The sequence below is a fragment of the Corvus cornix genome, chromosome 8, assembly GCF_000738735.6.
Source record: "Corvus cornix cornix isolate S_Up_H32 chromosome 8, ASM73873v5, whole genome shotgun sequence".
In the NCBI taxonomy this organism is placed as follows: Eukaryota; Metazoa; Chordata; class Aves; order Passeriformes; family Corvidae; genus Corvus; species Corvus cornix.
Genome location: NC_046338.1, coordinates 22624723 through 22646011, shown reverse-complemented (window position 1 = coordinate 22646011; position 21289 = coordinate 22624723). Strand labels below are relative to the sequence as shown.

The 21289-nt window shown below is 37.4% G+C and overlaps 1 protein-coding gene across 2 annotated transcripts in view; it reads right to left on the bottom strand.

Moving 5' to 3' along the window:
* The window catches only part of DENND1B (DENN domain containing 1B), a 153702-nt gene that overhangs the window by 65966 nt on the left and 66447 nt on the right, over window positions 1–21289 (bottom strand). Inside the window, exons 6-10 of one of the 2 annotated variants that reach the window (XM_039555816.1) lie at window positions 14001–14070; window positions 12127–12207; window positions 9498–9557; window positions 7641–7694; window positions 4412–4522 (exon numbers count right to left, since the gene is read on the bottom strand). In XM_039555816.1, coding sequence (XP_039411750.1) covers window positions 4412–4522; window positions 7641–7694; window positions 9498–9557; window positions 12127–12207; window positions 14001–14070 — 376 coding nt within the window. The remainder of the gene's footprint in view (window positions 1–4411; window positions 4523–7640; window positions 7695–9497; window positions 9558–12126; window positions 12208–14000; window positions 14071–21289) is intronic. The other variant, XM_039555817.1, reaches the window with a different exon arrangement.

Sequence of the window (21289 nt, the reverse complement as noted above, 5' to 3'; positions counted from 1 at the left end):
GACATTTGCTTTAAAGCGTAGCATCCCTTCCACCTGCCAGCGCCGGCCGCAGACGATCCCATCTAGTTAGCATATTACTGACAGGCTGATGAGAAAGCTCCTGTCAGACACTGGCCAGGCGGGTGTTGGAGATGAACACACAGCCCCAGCTGACTAGTTAGGGAGAGACTGCAGAGGTACAATTACAGAGGCATATGACAAGCTTTCATGCTTGAGTGACTTGAGAACCGATGACATGGCTTTAAACAGCAATCCTTCCTACCTCCGGTCACAAAACAGCAATAAGTCAACTGATGCACTGTTGTAAAATCATGATTTATTCCTTTGCTTTGAATACATGAGAGTGTGGTATGATGTTCTGGTAGACTACCACAGCAGGTGCACTTGGGGCCAAAACATCTAGGGCCTGCCTCCAGCATGCATAAAATCAATGCTGTAAGTTCAGCCTTCGTGGAAAATCCAACCCCAGTGCTTTAATAATTTATAGAAAGACTGAATTAAAAAGTTATTTGTACTGAAACTCATACAGCTCCATGCAACTAATAAGAATACATGCAGATGCAGTGACGTGGGAGAAAACAGTGCTGGGCAAGAACGTACAGCATGACATTTAGAAAAGGTCTTCCTTTTGCTGCTAAAGTGAAATAACTAACAGCCACCTCTGTGAATAGATCAATCCCTTTGTTTCATTCATCCTTTTGCTTAATCCAAAGCCATATATTTTGTTTCTCTTTCATAGTTTACTGTTCAAAAGCCAGAAATGGTAATTTTTTTGCTACAAACGGATCTTACAGAGCATAATCCTCAGGCTAGCTGAATCCATCTCGCTCTAACACTAAGCCTGAAGCAAGCTGTGAGGTTGGTGATAATCACATTATTAAAGTGGTTGGAAAGTCAAGCTAATAAAAGAACCAACAGTTCGGGCAAATAATGACCCAGAAGCTACAAGAGAATGGAGGGGTGGGAAGTTTCCACTTATATCTTGGTAGTAATTGGAAGGACTAGAAGACAAATATCTACACCGAATGAGTTTTTAAAGGGGATAAACCCACAGAAAACCAGTTTCAAGGAAGATGCAAAGAAAATACAACAACTGTAAAAATCTGAAGATGCACATAAAACAAAGCCTGCTTGGCTAAAATAAAATATATACTGGAACACTCTCAAGATGGTTCTTTTTTTCCTGTTTTGTTTTTTTTTTTTTTAATTAAAAAACTCTACTGGGCAGCTTAAAACAGGCAACCTTCTTTTATTTTTTCCTCTACAGTAAACCCTTTTTAATATACCATCATTTCCCCCCTTCTTTTTTCCATACTAGGACTGATTCTTTACTTGACTATAGTGACAGTATGAAATTAATAGGGCAGAAATGGTAGACAAAGAATTCCTGAACATAAGTAAGGGCAGCTTTCCATTCCTGGCCCCCACAAGAAGGGCGAGGAGAAAGTGAACAAGGCCTTGAATTATGCCTTTTGTTATCAGTCACTGCCCTGAGATAGTGAACCAAAACAGAGCTGATAACTTGAAGGTGACATCACAACCCAGTCTTCATGAACTGACATAAACACTTCATATTCAGTTAACCCAAAAGATAAGGCACAACTCCCTTAACAGAAAGTTGTGCTTGATTGCACTATTTTTGAACAATTAATCTTTTCAAGTATCAAGCTGTAATTTAGGAATATTAAAACACCACCTTTGCAATAGAAAGTACCAGTCTGCTGCACTTTGGATGCAACAGTAAAACAGCACAAAGCCTGCAAAGGCTAACGTCCAAACAGACTCCATTTGCTTGCTGTATTACATCAAGCAATCCCCATTTTAAAGAAGAAATATCTTATGCCAAAAACACATTTAATCATTCCTGGCAATTCAATTAAATTCTTATAGGCAATACTGGAAAGTGTTTCATTAACTTTTTTTAACTATATTGCTCTGTAAAGAAGCAAGCCATGCATCACTCCTGTTCTGTTCCTGAAAGAGATGAGCAGGCAGCACTTCTGTGAACTGAAGCTTTTAATAAGCTAAGTCTACTTTTCTGTTTTATCAGAACTCACTACTGCAAATGAAAATTAACCAATCCTGTATAAAAAGTGGATCCAACATCATGTGGCAGTAATTTTGTATAGCCATGACTTAAGTAATGCTAGGAGACTGAAAAACCAACTAGAAAGAAAGTGAAGCTGGTGTGCTGTCTCATTTTGGATTTGACCTGCAAGCCACTATTTACATTCACAGCTTGGGGACACTCCAGGATGTCCAAACACCACTACAAACATCTGGAAAGTGACATAAATTATTTTCAAGTGAAGACATAGGCAAGATGGCTATTAATTCATTAAAAGGTTAGGAATAAACAGCTGAACTGTAAACAAAGTGGAAATTTCTCACAACCAGAATATTCTATCTGTTGTTCTGTAATGACTTCCAAAAAGGAATTTGATCATGTAAATAAGGTAGTCTAGATCAGCACAGTCTAATTCTGGTGCTTCCTCATGGCTTGTCACATCATAGCAATAGAGACCAGCTGGGATGTTCAGCCTAACAAAAACAAGTCTTAAACAGATCCAAATGTAGGCTGAGAGTACAATTCTAAATCGTGTCAAGCAGACAGACACGTGCTCACCTGCAGAATGAATCTTCCATGGGCTCAGAGCTGCCATCATGATTCCTATCTCCTCTCTACTGGAGCAGTAAAACAAGGTTGACTGGGGCATCATTGGAGCTGAGCTTTTTAAATGGTGTATTTCTTTCCCCCCCCCCTTTTTTTTTTTTCCCCTTAAATATAGCAAGCAGTGTTTCAGACTGGCAAAGTGAAAAAAAATTCTGATTCCCCAGTTTTGCTACATCATGTGAGCTTCTGCTAAAACAGATTCTTTGAAAGAGCTTTCCCTTCAAAATCTATTTGCCCATTCAGGTCTTACTACTGTGTTGTAAAGCACAATTCTTGCCCTAGCCATTTCAGGAAGGGAAGGGGGAGCATGGAGAGGGGAAAAAACCCCCTCTAATAAAATACAGAAAATTCCTAGGAAAAAGTAGAATCTTTGGTTGTTAAAAATATATCAGAAACTAGTAATGTGAAGATTGTTTAAATTCATTTAGTATTTATTTTGCTGGCTTTCCGTTGTTCACATGGCCTCTGCTTGTATGACCCCGTGTTTGCTTCACTGCAATTCCCAGGACTGACTTGGCTCCACACCCTGCAGAGCACAGGGCAAGTGCTGCCTCTGTGCACTGCCCTAACTGCAGTGCTGGTCACAGATCCAGGGACCCAACACCGTGGTATTTAAAAAATAATAAGGAAATTATATAATCACTACTACAACCTGCAGTTGTAAAACCTGTCAGCCCTTTATGGCAATTCTGAATCTTCTCTAGCTTCAATTTACTTTGGACTCAAAAAAATTGAAAGGAGTTTTATCCACTATTTATAATCAGCGAATTCTCACTCCTTACAGCACTTGCAAGTCTTTGAAAATAGTAATTTTTAGTACTATATCCAACCTTGTACCCATGTGTTCATTTCTTTGGTAGTGCAATTACCAGTGTTCAGAAACACAGAAATGATTTTCCACCACAGACAGCATATCAAGCAAAATGTTTTACTCAGCATTCTTCAAAAAAATTAAGGTAACAGTGCTTAATAAGCTAAAGATTCTGTGTAAGAATTATACTCTATGAGTAAAACTTGGTTATAAAGTGACAGTCTTGTACTGATGCAAAATTGACTTGCGAGTATTTTCAAAATACAGGGGATTTTAAAAACCTGTAAGATTCTGTGAAGAGTAAAATAAAATGGCATCTGAATATTTAGGCATACTTTCCAAACAAAATGCAAAATGCAGTCTAAGAAGGCATAAGAGGGGGGAAAAAAATTTTAATGTGAGCAGCAGCTTAAAACCTTTAATTAAAAAACCGCTATTTTGAGTTGTACGTTATTGACAGTCTGAAGAGCTGCTCCAAATCAGAGATATTACAGTGTGCACTCCCAAACCACTCTAACAAAGATGAATCTACCTATTACCACGTTAGGATAGCAGCTATTATTAGGGACCCTTGATTTCTTTCAAGTAGCTCCAATGGAATAAGCCACAAGTGAATAATAAAGATCTTATAATAGCCCTTAAGAATTCTTTTTAGGTTAGAAGGCACAAAAATGAACTTGGGAGAGTTAAAGAACTCTCATCTCCCGATAAGAAAAATAATTAACCTGACTTAATGTATCTGAGTAGGTCTTACATAAATCAGACTTTTGTACTTCAAGAGCCAGACTAAAACCATATATTAGAAGAGTATGTAGATATTGTCTTTTAAGTACACATGGAACATATCTAAAACCACAAAGGTCTGCAGGTCATTTTGTGAAATGTTCAATATATCCTACTTAAAAGGAGATGTGTGAAGTACTTACAGTGCTTAGTTTGCTGGAGGTAATAATGATTCGTCTCTCATGCAACATACTGGCATAAAGTTGCAGCATGTTGTTCACATCCACAGCAACAAAATATTCAGTGAGGTTTCTCTGTTTAAATAAAAAAGAAGTTAATAATATAGCAACAGTAGTAGCTAAGTGGAACATTTGATATACATTACTTGTGAACATTTTTGTCAAATTAGTAGGTGGGGAAAAAAAACAAACCCCAAACTATTAAAGAAATCCCTTTCCACCAAAACTTGTGCACTTTAAAAATAATTAATTGGGTTTTAAAGCAAATGAAAAGTTAACTGTGGTGTAAGCTGTTAATGTTTCACTCATTTCATTATGCTTGTGACTTAGATTTTGCCCTTTTGTTTTCTCAAATTGGAAAGATTATGAGATTGGTTATTATACCAATATCCCCATATGCTTTTAAGGTGACCATTACTTCCAACTCAGGAAGGGATCTTCCACCACTGTGATAACTGGTCTGTCACAGCTACAGTAATAAAACTGCTACTTAGCCAGGCTCTCCCAAAGTCAACACATTTTATTCCATTTCAAGTACAGCAAAACAGCTTGTTGAAGAACATCAAGCTTTTGCTTGAGCTGTGTGTGCCAGGACATCAAACGTCCAGCAGAACTGGTGGAAAGTACTGGGTTCTTCCTGCAGCCACCCTTTTCACCCCTGATAAGAATCCCACTGTGGGGTTTAATCAGAGGCAAAGCCACCAGCACCTCCCATTAATAGTTCAGACATCAGAAAAGTGGGGGCAAAAGAGAAAAAGGTGGGGGTATCTCTGTGTTCCAGCTGAATGTAACAGTTATTCCTGCAGGGCACAGCGCCAGAGACACACAAGCTCTGAATAAGCTAAAATAGCTAGCAGCAAAAACGCCTGGAAAACAGCAATTTTTTGTAAACAGTGGAGAACATGTATGAAAATATACTAATACAGCCTCCAATATGCAAAATATTTAATTTCACATATTCATTATCATATCTGCAACCAGAACTCCTGTTCATCTGTTCTCAGGGACAACAATGTCACTGAATGTTCATGTAGGAGGTCTATCAAGGACAGGCCCTAGCAGAAGGACAGACATCAACAGTGGAATTGTACACTAACATTCTATTCTATTCTATTCTATTCTGGATGTGGCCAACACACAACAGTAAGGCCTCCCAGCCCTGAAAAAACAGCCAGGGCAAGATGAGTAGGAAAAGCTTCAGAGTAGAGTGACTTCCCTTTTGGATATATTGCAACATTAAACAAAACAAAACAAAACCACAAAAAAAACCAAAACCAAACCAAACCAAACCAAAACCCACAAAAAAACCCCCCAAAGAAATTGAAAAGACAAAGAAAGATCCAACAGCCAATCTAGCTTCATGCAAATTCATAAACCCATTATTAATTTCAAGACATGAAGTAGTAGAGTTATACTTGGTCCATGTTGCATAGAATTTTGGAAGAGATAAAAACCAGAGCTTTAAGGCTACAAACACTCAATTTTGGAAAAAACCCTCTGGTCTTTCAAGTGCTACTTTTAAGGGGTTGTCAGAGGCTGATGCACCATGAGGATTTGAGTCCAGTTTATCTTAGACACCCTCCAACACTGCAGTTGATAATGGTGTGCTGATTCCTTGCTGAAAAAGCTGTGGTAAAAAACAGTTCACAATCTTGTACAGACCAATTTGTCTTTGGGAAACAGTCACAGTTATTTCTCTGTTACATCTGAAAAGTTACTGCCCCTGAAATACGTGAACCTTAAAACAAAAGGTAAAAAAATGCATTTTATGGCCAGTTTACTGTAATTACCTCATCTCTTCACTCCTTGCATGTTCTAGCTCTCCATTAGTACCTTACTATTTTGATTCACACTGAAAGGATGAGACTTCTATTAATGCAGTAAAAAATAATTATAGAAAGGCAGCTAAAAATTACTTTACCTTTCTCAAACAAGAAAAATAAATCTACACTGGCATCATTGCAAGATCCTCCATCAGCCACAGGTCCAGATAGATGCTTTCCCACATTTTCTTCAATTTGAGCCCATAACACACCTTCTAGCCTCCAAAACTATGTTCTATTAGAACCCCAAACAGTAAGTTAAGAGATTCCTTAAAAACAGAGGCATTCAAAACATAAGGTGAAACAGATGAAGACATAAATTTAAAAAACTAAGCCCTGTCCTGCCCAATGAGCCCTAGCAACAAGTGTCCTCTCTTATTCCTCCATCCAGCAACTTTCCCTGGTCTCTTAGGTTGCAACATGGTCCATGCCACCATCTTAGACTCCTTCTCACCAGCACAGATGTACCCTCAGGCCTCCTCTCTGCTACCAGCACCCTCCTGCTCCTCTCCACTGGTGTTTCTCTATGTCCTTCCCTGGCCCATCCCACCCTGCATCACGGGACGCCGCGGGGAGCTGGGAGCAGCTCCCTGCTGCCCCAACACCATCATCCACCAGGCATGAGCTCTGGGGCACTGCATGATTTTGGGAACCCCAACAGCTTAACTTCCAGAAGGAAGTCACTGTTTGAAAGTGTAAAAACACACTCATACAGCCATATACCATTCCAGATTTGGAGGCTGGAGAGGGGGAAAAAGGACCTTTCAAAGCTCTTTTATGAGATGCTATCTAGCTAAACATATCATAGAGAACGTGATCCAAGATTTCCCATTTGTGCTTTACCCACAGCACCGTTCAGGACTTAGCATTTACAGAATGCAAGTCTTCATAAAGTAAATAAAAACAACAACCAAAAAAAAAAAGCCCCAAACCTCTGTTCCTGGTGCTTGGTTAGCATCCAAGGGTAAGCAGGTACAGCATGTTTTCAAAAAGCCGGAAACAACACCTTCTTGCACAAAAAATGTCTATCTTGAAGGCTGAACTTGCAGCTTAGCAATGCACTGTCTAAAGGGCAAGTATTCAAATAAAACACGAGGTGCAGAAGTGGAATATATTTTATGTAAGTAATCCTAGTAAATGCAAAGAAGCCAAGTAACTACGAGCAAAGGGTGGATATAGCAGTGGTCAGAAATGTCCTGTTAATGCTTTAAAAGGGGTTAATGAATGCAACAGTAACTACCAGCTAAAGGTTGCAATAATAGACATCAATCATTTCTAAAAACGGTCTTGGGAAAAAAAAATCTCCTCTTGATAAAAGCAAAAGTTCAGCCTAGCCCAAAATGAGGTTAAATAAGAAATGGAATACTTACACTTTCAGGGATAGTTGGCAATCCAGTTATATCAGGAGTAATGAAATACGAGTGCTAATCGATAGGAAAAAATAATTGATAATTTATGCACACAGGAAAAAGAATTATTTTCTTAAGAACCCAGCATTTAGGATTTCCAACCCCATCTGTGTTTAAGCAAATAGCCATTTCTCTAATAGCATTCTTGCTGCTGCTAGACAAAGAATTAAGCAGATCACAACATGAAATGACAAGCTCTGGTTCTGCATAGCACAAAACCAAGGGAACAAAATACTAGGCTTCAGTTTTGAAATAACACTGAAATTAAGCCAGCTTTAAATGTTGTCACGAGCCTGAGAATAGCATTGATTAAATTAAGCACTGAATTAAAAATTGCAACAAAAAAAAAAGTTAAAGGACAAAATGTAAATTTAGAATGGAAAAGAAAAACCATTCACATGAGAAAGATAATTAGAACAGAAATATTATTACTTGATATACAATTCTCCTTTCTTTCCAAACATCTTTGTATCAAAAATGTGCTAACAGTAATGCAAGATCTGAAGCCTGAGATTCTGCAATCATTTATGAAATACATTAACAATTTTATGCATCTTAGTTTGAGGCCATCTAGGATGTAAATATAAAATGGATTAAACTAAAACCAGATATAATTTAAATTACCCTCATTAATCCAATGCTCTTATTAGTTATCAGACATGGATTTAGCTCAGAAATTTTAAGGCATTTTTGCATGTTAGTCTAAATCTTGAAGGAGAAAGAACCTCAGTGCATACTAAGTAAATAAGATAATTATTGGGGTTTTAGCATTTGTTTTTAACAGAATTTTTACATTTTTCCAGACTTCTTTTGTTCTTACAGTATATTTTTACAATTATAATTAGCAACACAAAGACATAGCTTGTTTTCAAGTCAAATTTGAAAAAGATATATCAAACCAAAGTCTATAAGACTTAAATGTGTCTTGCCTTCAAGAAAAAAAAATTAATAGTATTAAGTCTGTGTAGGAGACTTATTAAACCAGCTTGATACATTTAATAGAGAATTTTCCCCACAAATTAGGTCATTTGGCAATAGTTAATAAGGAAAAAATTGGCTTAAAAAAGGCATCCCATAAACATCATACCACTTGCACAATAAATATCACAGGTATTGTTTCACATCAACACAGGAAAAAAAGAGATTTTTTTCTCCGGTCAAGAAGAGGAAAATATTCAGATTAGACTCAGACAGAATGCCTGCATTCTTCAGAAGTATACTGAAAACAGAAAATTATTCCCTATACATAATAAGGTCACAGAATATTTATCAAAAGATTTCTGAGTAATGAAGTTATTAACTTGGAGAAGTAATCATTTCTAATTAACAAAGTAATAATATTTCACTAATTAAACAGAAAAGGAAGCCAGAACTATGAGAAGCAAAAGCCATCACTGCAGTCATTAAGAGCCATAAAGCAGCAGAAACACTGTGGTATGGAGTCCTTGCACATCTTTGTGAACTCGCTTAGGAAGATGTATGACCTTGGAAGAGATACTAAATCAATAGCTTCTGTCCTCTATGAAGTTTTCTCTAAAAAGGACACTGGAAAATGCAAGTTTTGCTCATCAGTTCAAGGGTTTGATTTTCATAGCAGGTTTTACAAAAGCATTATGATGCACACACACATAGCTCTGAAGCTGGACTTAAACAGAAAAGGTATGCTGATATTAGACTGGTCTTTTAGGCCAAAGACAGCAGCAGAATTTCCCAAAGGACAGGTATAAATAAGCCTCAAATCAACAGAAATATCCCATAGCAAGTGATTATTTCTTTAATTACGATAGGCTTTAGATAGTCAGTGCCTTTAAAACTCACCGATACAAGACAAGGCTGTTTTTTCAAAACTTGCTCACTTGCAAAAATCATCTCTTGGTTCTTATGCAAGATGAGAGAAAGATTGAACAGTTGACTTTTGAGTTTTCCAACAAAAAAGGCCAAAGCTGGCTGTACTGCTTGTAATATTCCATGTTTAAAATATTGGCTGAAAGTTAAGTTTTATTCCTTTTATTCCTCCCCCATTTGAACTCAGACTTAGCTGGCTTTTCCAAAAACAACAAAATTTTTAAAACTTTTTTAAAAAGGAAAGTGACCCAAATTATTTTTAAGCTCATGTTTCACAGAACAAATAACCACCTCATAAATTTCAGCTGCAGAATATTTGTTACTGGGACCAACAGGTGAGAGTAGAACTTGGTCCCTAACTGGACAAAGGTATTTTGGTGTCTCCTGACCAAGGATTGCTAGGAAACACCATGTATCCAGATATTGGATGTAATTTATGCATGGTTATGCACACACAGTCCTAAGGACCACTGTGGGCTGCCACCCAAACCCTGCTGCAGCACCTATGAGCCTTTACCCTGCAGCACATCTGAGTGAATGAAATCTGAACCAGACTGATCCTGGCACAAGGAAAAGCCACCTCATGATGTCATTTCCACAATTATTTTTAAGGCTATTACTCCTGATGGTCACTTATTTATTTATGAGGGCCAAGAAAGAAATATCAATACAGAAGACTAGAACTGAAAGTGGCAATAAATATTTCCCTGCTCCCTGCAGCATTACAAAAACAGAGATGCCTGTAGACCCAACAAGCATTGGGATTCCAGCTGACCCATTCCTCCCTCCTCTGCCCCATCTGAACCCACAATATTTGCTCGACTGTCCCTGCAGCCAAGCATTTGGCAAGAGGTTTGCATTTAGATAACCATCGTTCAGCTAGAAAGATTACAAAACTCTTTGATATAACTGGGAACAAGACATAATTGAGGAAAAAAAACAATTCCAAAGTCAGACAACACTGAAATAAAACCAACTATTGACTTAAGAGCAAGCAATCTGTCGTTCCAGTGTAGCCAGCTGTATTCACCAAAACAGCCATCTCCACATTCCCCACAACATTCATTTTGAGGTTGGCAAGTTCTAGAAAGGTGAACTTTGTGAGAAATACAAAGGAAAATATATTTAAAAGTGCTCTATGTCCCTCTGAGCCACAGAAGCTTTGATGGACATTTTATAAAGCATTTTAGAGTTGCCAAATTGTAACTGGTTGTAATACTGCAATTAATGATAGCAAAATATTATTTGATATACAGAAGTATTTTTGGCAAAGGCGCTAGGAACTGAAACATTACACTGACAACAGAAAGAAAAAACTTATCAACAGAAACAATTCCAACTGCAGCCTCAAAACCAGTTCATTGTTCTGGTGAAAAACAACAAAGAAGACTGGAAGGACTTTCAAATACAGTCAATTAGCACTGTACAAGGGGAGAAAATATTAGCTCTCTATAGCCTAGTGAAAAACAAGGAATTTGTAATATTAAAAATTAAAATAAAATAAAATAATCATTAAGTTAAGCAGCAAGGATCAGTAACTGCTGGAACAGAAGTGGTAGACTCCATTTTTCTATGCCTTCATAATAGGGCCAGAAGCTTTTCTAGAACCTGTGCTCACTTTAACTGAAGTACGGGGCTCATTTCCAAAATACATGAGCTAAAAGTCACAAGAAATCACACAAAGTCAAGACAAATAATCTAACAATATTTCAGTACATGTGTAAGCAAAGCCTTACAAAATCACTTCTTTCTGTGTCCTGCAAACTGTGATGGTTCAACCAAGCCCCAGGTATTTGCACACTGTTTCTGGCAAGCACAGTAACCGTACAGATGCTCTGAACATGCACAATGTCTCGGAGACAGCAGAGGTTCTGTGCTGGCTTTATACTTCACACAGGCTCTACAAGTGTGTTTAAACATGCACCCATAAGCTAATTCTGGTTAAAACTCCAGGAACTGTAACAATGACATATCCCCTTTTAGATGTTTCTGCAACAACACCATCTTCCCCCACAGCCCATGTCACATCACAAAAAGTCAGAGCACAAAAGCAAAGGAGGCCTGGACACATTCTTTCATCGAGATGTGCCGAAAGTTTCACATAACAGTGTACTTCTGCTCTTCCTACAGAATTTTTGTATGATTAAGCAAAACTAGGGAAAAGGAGAAGGAAGATGGGAAAGCAGCCAGCTTTCACAGACTTTTGACCAATCCTGAAACTGTACCTACTCAGACATAAGAGGCAATAAAACTGAGTTAGTGTCTCCTGATGCACAGCAGGAGAAACCAAAATTGTCTACATGAAACAGCTGGAGGCACAAAAAAGTAGTTCTAGCACTGTCAGATCCTACTGCAGTTTAGTTTCTCATCCACAGAGCAAACTTCAAATTTCTGCTTCTTTATGACTATGACTTTTAGAAAACAACACAAGACAAACTCTACCCTGCACAGAGGGAAAAAAAAATAAAAAAAGGTTGTCCAAGCCAGTTAATGATGGGAAGCAACATAAATTTACTCTTTCAAATGGTTGAGGTTTCTTCTTCTTTCAACTTTACCTAATATTTCATAGTCAGTAGGAATTAAAAAAGAAAAAAATACTTACCACACTTAAACTGACTAAAGCATTCACCTTTGGCACAGGATGGCTATACAATGATTTTAACAAATCATTTGAGTCATTTTCCTGCAGGGAATATATTTTAAAGGTAGTTAATTATCATATAAAAACTAATTACTATTTACTACACATCAAACTACATATTGACAAAGAGATATAAATATTTAATGACCAAAACAATTGCAATTCATAGTGAAGTATTTAAATATTAAGTATAAAATTCAGGCCAGCTTTGTATCTCATAAAATGATCGTATCTGCAAGTTAAGCCATTTGCAACTGAAAACTGGGATACCATGTCTAGCTGGTCTGTACATCCTGGACATCATCTTCCTAAAACTGTTAGCCATGATATAGGTTTATTCAAAATTTTATTAAATATGCCTCATCAAAACACATAAAACAGTTAATAAGGTTTACTAAAATGTACTTGCAGCTACCTGGTTTAACTAGGATCCCTCACTTTGGTCTCTAGAAGGGACATTTACTTGGGAAAGAGAAGTGCTTGGAGGGTTTGCTGGTTTGGGGTTTTCATTCCGTTTAGGTGTTTTGTTCGTGGAGATTAAATTCTTTATGTTGCCAAAGTAAAACCAAAAGCATCAGTTGCAAGCCAGGGCCAACTTTTAAACACACTGCTTTGAGTTTACAGCAAGCTTCTGCCTCTCCCTGTAAGAAGATGATGCTGCCACTGAACCCCATATCAATGAACAAGACTTTTGGGTCTAGCCCTTGGTCAGATGAACAGTACCTGGGCCAGGAGGGAGCAATGTCCTCCCACAGCCTCCTCAGCAACAGGTATGGCACCAGGCAGTGTAACAAACTGCCTCCATGCACTGCTAAAACTTTCCAACCCACCAAAACAGCTCTCAGTACATAAAACAACAAACCCCGCTACCTAAATTGCTTGAAGTAAGAAGTGCAATGCCAGCACCACTGATCAAGACAATCCCTATCCCTTTCCCTCAAACACAACCTTAGTAACAATTTTTTCTATTACAGTGAAATAGGGACTAAACCCAAGGTCTAATTATAGCATTTGTAAGACTTACATATATTCCACTTTATTGAAACACACATCTAACACCAAACCTTCTTATTTATCTTTGTACATAAAGTATCATCATTCTCCACAGTCCATCTACTATAATGCGTAATTATTGCTTATTCTATACTTCATATATTTTTGAAACGTCAGCTTTTCCAGTCTACAGCATATGACTAAATAGTGATGCTTTTTAAAAAAAATTATAATCTAGTACACTACTATAGTTAAAGCAGAAAGGTATAGCTTTGATGTTCTCAGCAAAGACAGATGCCAGTAGCTCCTTTGCTGTGTAATCCTGGAATACATCTAATTGCTCATGAATATGCAAACTAAACTATCATGATTCTTTACCAAATGCTGCAAGTAATTTTGTCTTGTTACTTGAGATGTCAGAATTACGAGAGGTAGTTTTTAGTTAATATGAAGGTGAAACAGTACATCATCTTTTATACAGTTCTGAACAAAACTGATAATCAGATAGTTCCAGAGAGCTACAGTTTACAATCAATACGTCATACAGCTCTCCAGTGAGGTGACACTTGCTCACACTTCACACAGGACCTGTTTATGCTGAGACTGACACATTATAAAGGTATATTTTCAGCAGCTTTTTAAGATTAATGTGGGATTCAAGTGACTGTGGAAGCTGTATGTTCAGATTCTTTGAATTTCAGTAGGAGGGGTATAACTTGCTTCTAAATCCTACTAAAACCTTAAACTTCTAAACAGTATAGAATCCCTTTACAGTATTGCAAATAGTGAGTACTATTTCAAGGAAAATATTTTACACAAAGAACTAGAATATGTAAAATTACCTGTTCTTTAGCTAAATAATCTGCCAGGGTATTTAGGAGCTTGTAGTATACCTCAAACCATGGTAGGTAACTAAAACAGGAGGAAAAAAGTGTTTTAATAAAATATCAATGTGTTTTTCCAGTGCTTATAAAATACTACGATTGATCTGACTTGCACATTTTTATAACATCTCTACATATAAATAAAAAGCATATAAAACCTTTCCCCATTAATTTAATAGCACGTCACTGATACACAGTATAGATAGATGGTTTCTTTATGCTGGACACTTGCATGAAGTTTCATTAACCACAGACTAACTCATAGTACTTACATTTCTTAGTATTTTCAAGGCACCAAAAACACATTTGAAACATTTTCTAATGTCATTCCCACTACTGTAAATTGTTACAGATTTCAGTAGTTATTTGCAATTTTTAAATTCTACATCCTCTTATACCCAGGGGACTGAACAGACCTGCTGCTTGCCTGGAGAACAAAAACCAACTTTGTCTGGGCAGAGCAGGTACCACCTATCTGACAAGTGGTGCAATGCTGTGCAGTAGTACAGATGTTACATTATGTGTAAGAATTTTGGTCTCCCTATAAAGTCATTTTTATAGATTAAATTAACTTCCAAAACTAAAAACATTCCCCAATATTGTAAACACAAACACACTGATACATCAATATTTAAGAGATTTTAACACAAGTCTGCAGCCCATGAGTGCAATACTCTCACTCAGTTAAACAGAATCCCAGATAAATCAGACATAACTGAAGAGTATGAGAAAAAACCCTCAAACACAGTGGTATCAGTTGCATTTTTGCCATCTGTTGATTGAAGTTATCTTTAACAGTGACATCATCAGCGACCACATGCTACAGAACTTTCCACCATCACTGTTTAAGCTATTAAGTCTGATAAATAGTAACAATATAAATCATGCCTTATTTACAAATAGCACACCTTCCCATGTCAGAATTTTATCACAAAGAATGTTACTGAATTGGTAATAGTATAGCTAATATTAGTTGTTTGAGATTAGAAGGGGGAGCTGGAAAGGAAATAGAGCCTGAAAGGTTTTTAGAACATTTCATACCCATATGTAACACTACTACAGACTTCATTCTTCAGTGCAGTGTAAATCCACAGACATTCTTCTTAAAGGCTTTAGTGCACACTGCAGACAGACCTTAAATTGCAAATTTATATATTTCAGGAAATATGCTAACTACAACTGAAAAAACCCAGTATGCAGAACCGAAATATTCTCCCTGATAGGGAAAGGAAAGCTGCAGGGGAAACCCTGTCTGGTAGAGAAGCCAAGTACTGCTTTGTGCAGTGAGTCCAGTGAAGGGTTATGTTTTCTTTGTAACACCTCTGTTCTCAGTATGTAGCTGGCAAGGTTTTAGAAACAGATCCTGATTCTTAGGGTAAAGAAAAAGCAGAAATCCAAACACAGTTATGGTTAATGCATTTTCTAGCAATCTTTGCTGTCTTTATAAATGCTTAACTACTGGCTCCTATAAAAACAAAACCAAAACCAAAAAAACCTTCCACAGAAATCCATCATGAATTTACTCTCGCCAAGCTGAAGAGACAGAGGCAATGATTTAATGATTTCCTTAAAGCCACCATATTAATGTCTTTATCACACTTTACCATACATTGTGCTGGCTATTAATCAAAACAACACCAACCTCGTAATGCTCACAGACATTTTTAATGCTTGGTATTGCTGACAGTGGTTAAGGTGTAACACTATTGCATTTGCATTTCAATATATTCTTGATACAATCATAAAATTTACTGTAGTGCACCTTTGTAAGGTGCTTACAGGTGTGAATGTTCCATGCCCTTGTAAAACACCCACCATATCAGCACCTAAAACATCTGATCTTTGAGCATTCTTTCACCTAGGACTCCTGTTCTATTATCTTCTCAAATCACGTTAACCTGCTGTTACACACCACTGAAACACAGCACAGAGAGGCAAACAGAATTGCTCACTGCAGTGTTCAGAGTTTCTGCAAACGTCAGAGCTGTGGAACTGCTCCACAGCCCAGAATTACAGCAGGGACTGGGACACTGTCCTAGCATTTTGTCAAAGGCAAGGTACACAGTAGGTGTAAATTGCAAAACATTTTTATAACACTGCACACACAAATGGGTTAGACCACCTAAATGCTTTCCAGTCCCTTGCTATCACCTCTGTGTTAACAGTATACACGACCCCAGCACATTTTGCTGTAGAATACTCCGAGATCTCATCTGATCATCTATTTTTGATAACGAACATTTATGAACAGCATTCTATAAAAATAAATTCTCCTACTTCGATGAAATATGAACTATACTTCTTTCCTCTATGCATGATCTCAACTCCCTTATTAGTGAGAAAAGAAAAATTAAATGCAATTTTTAAGCATTTAAAAAGGTCAAATTAATTATTTGAAAATAATGAACCCTAACAGAAAGCCCAGGGAGATTTTTCTTTCATACAGCAAGGCATGCTGACCAGAGCACTTGGATAGAAATTTCTTCCCTTAGCAACATCAGGTTGATGATACACTTCCATGTCTTTGTGCAACAAAACCACAAAGAAAAACATCCTACTTGACCATAGTTTACAAAAGTCAATTTCTTTTATGAGCTGAAAGAATGGAAAAATAATTGCTTTAAGCCTTATAACCACAGACACAAGGTTAATATAATTTCAACATGCCTCTTAAACCTGAAAAATTAAGGAAATCAAAACAAGTACTCCATTACATTATATGGCATGAAACCAAAGGCTGCCAGAACCTGTCCTCTGCTTCTTTTCTACATAATCTTCACTTCTTCAATGGTATGGCCTAATTGCAAAAGCTTTTGTCAGTATTTTTAATTATAATGTTCTTCAACAAAATATTACAAAGATCTATTGGAAGCAAAAAAGTTCCCTTTATATTTTTCTTTTACGTATTTGCTAATTGTAATTAATTCAGCATAATAAAGAATCATACTTGTTTTTTCATGAACAATAAAGAGTGCATTTGCATGTGTGCATATACGACGCATCTCTACCTTCAGGAGTAAACACAGATGTGTTTGTTCATAATAAAGATACCATCAGGTGGTATTTCAGATTCTCAACTCAAAGACCAAGTACAAGCTCTTTGCAATTTGTTAAATCCTCGAGGTTGTCAAGCGACACTTTTGTCCTCTTTTATCATCGGCTAATTTTGGAAGCACGTTTGTTAATAATCCTATTAATTGATTTGGACTACTCTTGTAAACAGATTTATTCACAGATAAACACTGGATGACATAGGCTTTACATCTTTATCCAGTGTATCACATTGGACAAAGAATTGTATGTAGAATCATAGAATCCTGTAGGTTGGAAAAGACCTGTAAGACCACCAAGTCCAACCATCAATTCAGCATTGCCAAATCTACCACTAAACTACATCCCAAAGCACCACACCTACAGGCCTTTTAAATCCCTCCAGGGATGGTGAATCCACCGCCGCCCCGGGCAGCCTGTTCCAGTGTTCAGCAATGCTTTCTATGAAGAAATTTTTCCTAATATCCAATCTAAACCTCTAATGGTGTAAATTGAGGCCATTTCCTCTTGCCCCACACCTTATTACCCGGGAGAGAGCCCGACTCCCACCTGGCTGCACCCTTCTTTCAAGTAGTTGTAGAGATCTGTAAGGTCCCCCCGAGCCTCCTTTTCTCCAGGCTAAACACCCCCAGCTCCCTCAGCTGCTCCTGATCAGACTTGTGCTCCAAACCCTTCCCCAGCTCCATTGCCCTTCTCTGGACACTCTCCAGCATCTCAATGCCCTTCCTGAAGTGATCGGCCCAAAGCCAAACACAGGGTTCAAGGTGCTGCCTGACCAGTGCCCAGTACAGGGGGACAACCCCTGCCCTGGTCCTGCTGGCCACACTGTTCCTGATTGAAGCCAGGATGTCCTTGGCCTCTTTGGCCACCTGTGCACAGCTGGCTTTTGTTCAGCCACTGTCAACCAGCAGTCCCAGGTCCTTTTCCATCAGGCAGCTTTCCAGCCACTCTGCCCCAGCCTGGAATGCTGCATGGGGCTGTTGTGGCCCAAGGGCAGCACCTGGCACTTGGCCTTGTTTGCTTGTTTGGCATTTGTGTGTATGACAGCTAAAATCCAGAAGCATTACAGGTCAAAGAATCTTCTTAGCTTGTCCTGTTAAAAAATGTTGCAGAATTATTTAATCTTTGCTAGCACAGAACTAGTCTATGTACAGAAAATTCATCCAGCACACAAATGTCCATCAGCATCTATTAGTTGGGTAACTATTTTTTTTCAAGTCAGTAGAGAAAAACATTGTCTGAAACACGCAGATTTTAAGTAGCTGAATTTGACAGAGGAGACCTGTAATATATTACTCCTCCTAACTCAGAACTAGCACGCTAATATGTACTTTAACAACAGATAAAATCAAAATTAAAGTCCATTACCAGAAAAACCTCACCACCATACCGATATTCATAAAATTATTTATGAGCAGTCAGTACGTTTCATAATTAATTGTCTTAAGAAAACATCTAAAGGTTATCAGTGAAGCCCCTTCACAGTAGAGAAAGCAGAGGAAAATCAGGGCTTTCATGTCCAGTTTTAATGTATTTGGAAGCTTAAATTAATTTCAGTTCTTAAACTATGAAACCACTACTGCTTTCTTATTTATTTTTCTTTAATTGTAGCCACTGTCCTTGCATTCCTCAAGTTACAATCAATAACTGTTTGAAAAACAAACATGCAAGACAAACATAGAACAATCTCCAAAAATACACAACAATTTCTCTAAATATTTCTTCCATAATCAAGAGAAACATAAAAGCATAAACAATATTAATAGATACATATTCCCCAATTGAGAGTACAGGGGTCTTTATTTAAAAGTACAGCCCCTGTCTGTCACAAAAGCAAGAGACCAAGACACTTCATGGTTAATTAAAAACATACTTAGCATTTTCTCTTAATCCAAATGAGCCACAAGGCAGGAGCTCAGACTTTCATTCAAAGTCACGCACAACCCTTGTTGCCACAAGTAGACTTCCACCTCACCGGTGCTTCGACTACAGCTCTGATAAAACTTTTACATTCATGAGTCAAAGGTTAAACAAAGGAGAGGAAATGTTTTCTGTCAAATAGTCAGGTAACCACTAACAGTCCTGAACTATCAGCAGGAATCTAACTTCTAGTAATCAAATAAAACTAAGGAAACTGCCTTTCCGTAGCTAAATGTCTAATGTCTAGGGGCTACTTTTCTGTCTGGAAAATTGACACAAAATGTGTAAAATTGAAACATTCTGCTTCTAAGGGATTTGCCTAAAGGAAGAGTGAAAAAGCTTCAAGTGTGGCTGAACTGAAGAACTACAAAGCCTTACCACATAAACCTGTCTTCCTTATTAGAGCATTTCATTTGGAAACATAGGTGACAATTTTACAGTCATAAAATTAATGAAATCTAAGACTGAGCATTTTAATGATGCATTTTGTGTTCCTCTGCATACCTAAGGTCAACCTCAGAGTCCATCAACAGTTTCAGGATTTTTAACAAATTATTTGCACTTTGTACTGAAACCATTCAGGTAATTCAAAACCAATTTCATGTAAGCCCAGAAAGTATTATTTCTACTGCAAGCAGCAGTGATACTTAAAAACAAAACCCAGAAGAATTAAGTCTCCTATTATTCAAAAGCGGACATTGTTTCTACTGTGCCCCTTCAAACCTCAACTAGCAAAACTATTACCAAAAAGTAGGAAAGGTAAACTAGGAGAAAAGATCCAGTGTAGGATATTAACTCAACAAGGTATTTTACAATATGCCTATTGTGTATCCCTTGTCTTGCAGGGCTGCATTAGCTCAACAGTTTACTGAGAGGGAGGAGATGACACAGCAGGAGTCACACCAAGAGCTTCACAAAGCATCCATGCAGCATAAAGAAAAGAACTAAATGAAATAAAACTTGCAAAGGAATCGCACAGCATTTCTGGAGAATAAGCCAAGAGTTATTTTCTCATCTTACTATGGTTTAACAATTTGAATTTGGCAACTGCAGTCAAGCTCTGCACATTCATTCTAGACAACACAATATCACAATTAAGTTCTTCAACCAAAAATACCTGAGAAAGCTACCTTGGGAAAATTTTATTTCACTTTATAAACAGAGAGTATTTGAACAATACATTCTGATTTGAGAGAAAATTTTATTTACAAAATTCATATACACGTATATAAAACACAAAAAAACTCCATAAAACTTACAGAAGAATTTTGTATGTACAAGAATATTTTCTGTTTCAAACTATCCAGTTTAAAGCAGGACCATGTGGCTGGAAATTCAGAGATAATTTCCTTTAATTAGTGTTTCAGATTGAGAATGAATTATAGAGCAAAGTCCCATAAACCACAAGACTTTAATCTTACATGCAGCTTTGACTTGCTGTTGTAAAACCTGAGAACAAGCAGCATGTACTTCAGCTTTCAGTTAAAAATCCCATTCAACAATTGAAATTCCATCTCTTCAGAAGCCCTGGCACAGGTTAACACATGGCTTGCTACTGTCCACAAAAGACACGCCCAAGGAAAAGCTGTGTCCTGTTCCCACTCATCAGCCTGCCTAAATTTCTACAGTTACTTCCTTCCAATCACTTTGACTGGCTTGTTCCTGCTCCTCTTTAGAGATTTTTGGTTACATTTCAGTTCTTTACAACAATTCAATTAATTTTTCTGTATTTGAGTATCTCTAATTGTCTTTCTACAAGCTCAGTCAGTAATCTTATTATATTCCTCTTGTCCGAGGGGATATATCCATGTGCACATGGAGAAGGCAGTTTGACGTGGCATTTCTGTACACCTGCACCTGTGTGCTTAGATAAAAGTCCATGGCTATTGTGCACACACCTGTGATGAAGTTTGAATTGCCCATACATCAGCCATCATGTGTATATACACACAGCAAATACCATTTTATGTTGTTTTGATATATGGACAAAAGCGAGTTTGAACATGCATACACACTCTTTATATATAAAGACAGCATTCATTTGTTTTTGGGGGGTTTTTTTGGTTAATTTAAAAACAACGAGCATGTGCAAGGGAGAGACAGATAAAATGGCAAAAAAAATCTGCTTAGTGAGTCTTCTTTCACTTGGTCACTTCTAATGAATCTTGGGATTCAGAGCAAAAACCAGAGTGGCTACTAGAACATATCAGATGGAAATAGTGATGCATTCCCTCCATCTGAGCTAAACACAACACACACACACACACACACACACA